The 3523-nt window shown below is 50.8% G+C and overlaps 1 protein-coding gene across 1 annotated transcript in view; it reads left to right on the top strand.

Annotated features, from left to right (window-relative positions):
- The window catches only part of ZNF557 (zinc finger protein 557), a gene marked incomplete at its 5' end in the record, with an annotated part of 19539 nt that overhangs the window by 1982 nt on the left and 14034 nt on the right, over positions 1 to 3523 (top strand). Inside the window, 2 exon segments of the mRNA XM_017528270.2 lie at positions 1322 to 1410; positions 2041 to 2170. Of these exon segments, the coding sequence (XP_017383759.2) occupies positions 1322 to 1410; positions 2041 to 2170 (219 nt within the window).

Genomic DNA, 3523 nt, shown 5'->3' with positions numbered 1-3523 from the left:
CGGAGGCAGGGCACGGGCAGGAGAGGGGGTGACGGAGGCAGGGCACGGGCAGGAGAGGGTGTGGCCGAGGCAGTGGATGGGCAGGAGAGGGGGTCGCCGAGGCCTGCTTGTGGTCACAGGACACACGGTGAGAGAAAAATGAGTGAACGCAGTGGAAGTTGAGGAGGGAGATTGGGTTCAGAGGGGAGTTTGTGAGCAGTGTTCTAGATGGTGGGACAGTGCCCGGCGATGATGGAGGCTGAGTGTACCTGTGGAAATGTGTGGCCAAGGGGTGTGAGGGCAGAGGGCCGCAGAGCTGAGGAACCCCTGAGACTCTGGGGGGTCTCTGACGTCATGCGGGACCTGGGATTGGAGGTGGGAGGAGTGATGGAGGCAGGTGCTGGAGTACCCAAGGAAGGAGGGCGTGGCAGGGAACACATTACTGACCGCACCTGGACAAGCGGAATGTGCAATGAGACTCCGCGAAGCCTAGGTTCTCAAGGGGTATGGAGCCAGGGACAGATTGGTCATTGTGTTGGGGACAGAGGAAGGCAAGTTTTGCCATTAGGTGGCCCTAAATTCATCTGCTTAGCAAAATAAAGGCTCAATGTGGAAGCCAGAACTTGTATTTGAAGAAGGACGGGAAGAATGAACTGAGGAGGGCCTGTCCCCAGCAGCTCAAGAGGGAGGAGGCTGTGGGGACTTGGAGTGTCCCATTTCTTCCAGAGCACCGTCCTGAGAGTGCTTTGGGAAGAAGGGAGGCGTGTCCTGCCTCCCGGCTGCCCTGTTGCTGTGCGAGTCACAGGATGGCGGCCCTTGTCCTAACCGCCACCGGTGGCGAGTCGTGGGGTCTTGGCATTTCTCAGGCTTGAAAGGCTCTGACCCTCAGCCTGGGAAGGGAGGGGGCTGGGCAGAGCAGGTGAGGCAGGAGTGGAGCCCCAGGGGCCCAGAGGTCCTCCGTGTCCAATCGGGTGGCTCTTGGGATTTGGGACTTAGGTGTTTGGGTGTCTGTGGATGTGACCTGTGTAGTGAATGTGCTGGAGCTTTTGAATTCTCCCTTTATTTCTTTCTGTGAACCTGATAAAAACACAGTGATGTCCATGGAATCTGTTTCCTCATCTGTGAAGTGTGAATAATCTCTTCCCCAAGTGCAGTCAGACCTTGAGCCCTGTTACCTTTTGTTGGGGAGACGGCTGTTTGGGTGTCTTAGGAGAGCTGTGAGTAGGTGTTTGCAGGGGGTGTAGGTAGGTGCTGTGTGGGTATAGGAGGGGGATATGGTCAGTCACAGGCAGATATGTGGGCGTTAGGCCTGAATCCCTGGGACTCATTTCTCCTCCTCCAGCTGCATCTTTCCCGTTCCCAGCCTCTCAGCAAAAAGGACACACAGAAGGCGGAGGGCTGGTTAATGAGCTCCTGACAAGCTGGCTACAGGTGAGTTGGATTCTCCTTTTCACAAATCGTTATTTCTTTAGCCAGAAGGTTGGATTTGATACCTCCCAGCAGCCTGGAGCCTCGCAGCCAAACTGGCTCCTGAGGCATCCCAGGATTTCCAGGCATCTGATGGAGGGGGAGGGCTGCCCAGAAAATGTCAGTGTGTGTGGATGGTTACTGCAGGTTCAAAGCTTTCTCCAGGGTCCCTGTGTACATCATGTGCTCCTGAGAGTTTTAAGGGAAAGCCAAGTAAAGGTGTAACGATGTTCCAAGACCAAGCAGTTTATAAAAGCCATACGGAAATCGTTCATTCACTTGCCAAGTATTCCTCTGATTTCTGCCATGTCCCGGGCCCATGCTCCCCTGGAGACTGAGAGAATAAGATCACAGGAGCCCCCAGTCTGAGAGAGAAAAGACAGTTGCTCTGGGGTACTGTGCATTAAACCTGAGGAGTGGCCTAAGGAGTCGAGCATTGAGGGCTGAGCCTGGAAGCCAGGGAGAGGAGCTCAGAACCCGCCCCACATCTCGTGCTCAGGTTTCCCCAGCCCTGGCTCTGTTCTCCTGGGCCCTCTTCCTGTGCAGTTGGTGAGGGTGGTCCTCGGCTAAACTGTGATGTTTGCGATGCTTTAGGGGTTGGTGACCTTCGAGGATGTGGCCGTGGAGTTCACCCAGGAGGAGTGGGCGTTGCTGGCCCCTGCCCAAAGGATGCTATACAGGAACGTGATGCTGGAGAATTTCTGGAACCTGTCTTCCTCACTGGGTAAGCCTGATGCCATTCCTGCATTTATTTAATGACTCAGGAGGTAAGCCTTTTTTTCTTTTTTTTAAATTGAGGTAACATTCACAGGACAGAAAAGTCACCATTTAAACTATTTTTTTTTAAGTGTCCAATTCAGTGGCTTTTCATATGTTCACAGTGTACAACCACCACCACTAATTACAGAGCATAGTTGTCATGCCACAAATAAGCCCCATAGTCATTAAGTGGTCACTCCCCATTCCTCCCTCCTGAAAACCTTGGCAGCCACTAATCATTCTGTCTCTATGGGTGTGTCTCCTCTTTTTGTGGGGGTGATTTTTGAACAGTGTCTCCCTCCATCACCCAGGCTATAGTGCAGTGTGGCATGACCCTGAGTAGCTGGGACCACAGGTGTGCACCACCACGCCCAGCTAATTTGTGTATGTTTTTGTAGAGACAGGGTCTTGCTATGTTGCCCGGGCTGGTCTTGAACTCCTGGGCTCAGGCAATCCTCCTGCCTTAGCTTTCCAAAGTGCTGGTATTATAGCTGTGAGCCACCATGGCTGGCTCTATTCTTGACATTTTGTATAAATGGGATCATACAAAATGTGGTCTTTTGTGTCTTACTTTTTCTTTAGCATAATCTTATCTTTTTTTTTTTTTTTTGAGATGGGGTTTTACTCTGTTGCCCCAGACTGGAGTGCGGTGGTGGGATCTCGGCTCACTGCAGCATCCACCTCCCAGGTTCAGTCTGTTCTCCTGCCTTAGCCTACCAAATAGCTGGGACTACAGGCATGTGGCACTAGGCAAATTTTTGTATTTTTAATAGAGGCGAGGTTTCACCATGTTGGCCAGGCTGATGGTTTTCAACTCCTGGCCACCCACCTTGGCTTCCCAAAGTGCTGGGATTGCAGGTGTGAGCCACCACGCCTGGCCGATGTTCTCAAAGTATAACCATGTTGTAGCAGATATCTGAACTTCATTCTTCTTGTGATTGAATATTATACCATTATGTGAATAACCACTTTTTATCTATCAGTTCATCAGCTGATGGAAATTTGGCCTGTTCTCACCTTTTGGCTCTTGTGGGTAGTGTGCTATGAACATTCATGTACGAGACGTTGCTTGAACACCGGTTTTCTCTTGGGTATATACCTAGGAGTGGAGTATCTGTGGTAATTCTGTGTTTGATGTGTTGGGGAGCCTCCACACTTTTCCACACCTACTGTACCATTTTACTTTCTACCAGCAGTGTATGAGACCAGCAATGTATTACAGTTTCTCTGCATCCTTACCAACATTTCTCTCTTCCATTAAAAAAAAAAAAAAAATTATTATAGCCATTCTTGTGGTTGTCATCTCATTGTGGTTTTT

The sequence above is a fragment of the Cebus imitator genome, unplaced genomic scaffold, assembly GCF_001604975.1.
Source record: "Cebus imitator isolate Cc_AM_T3 unplaced genomic scaffold, Cebus_imitator-1.0 Scaffold53, whole genome shotgun sequence".
Lineage (NCBI taxonomy): Eukaryota > Metazoa > Chordata > Mammalia > Primates > Cebidae > Cebus > Cebus imitator.
Note: the sequence above shows the minus strand (reverse complement) of the source record. Positions and strands in the feature narration are given on the sequence as shown.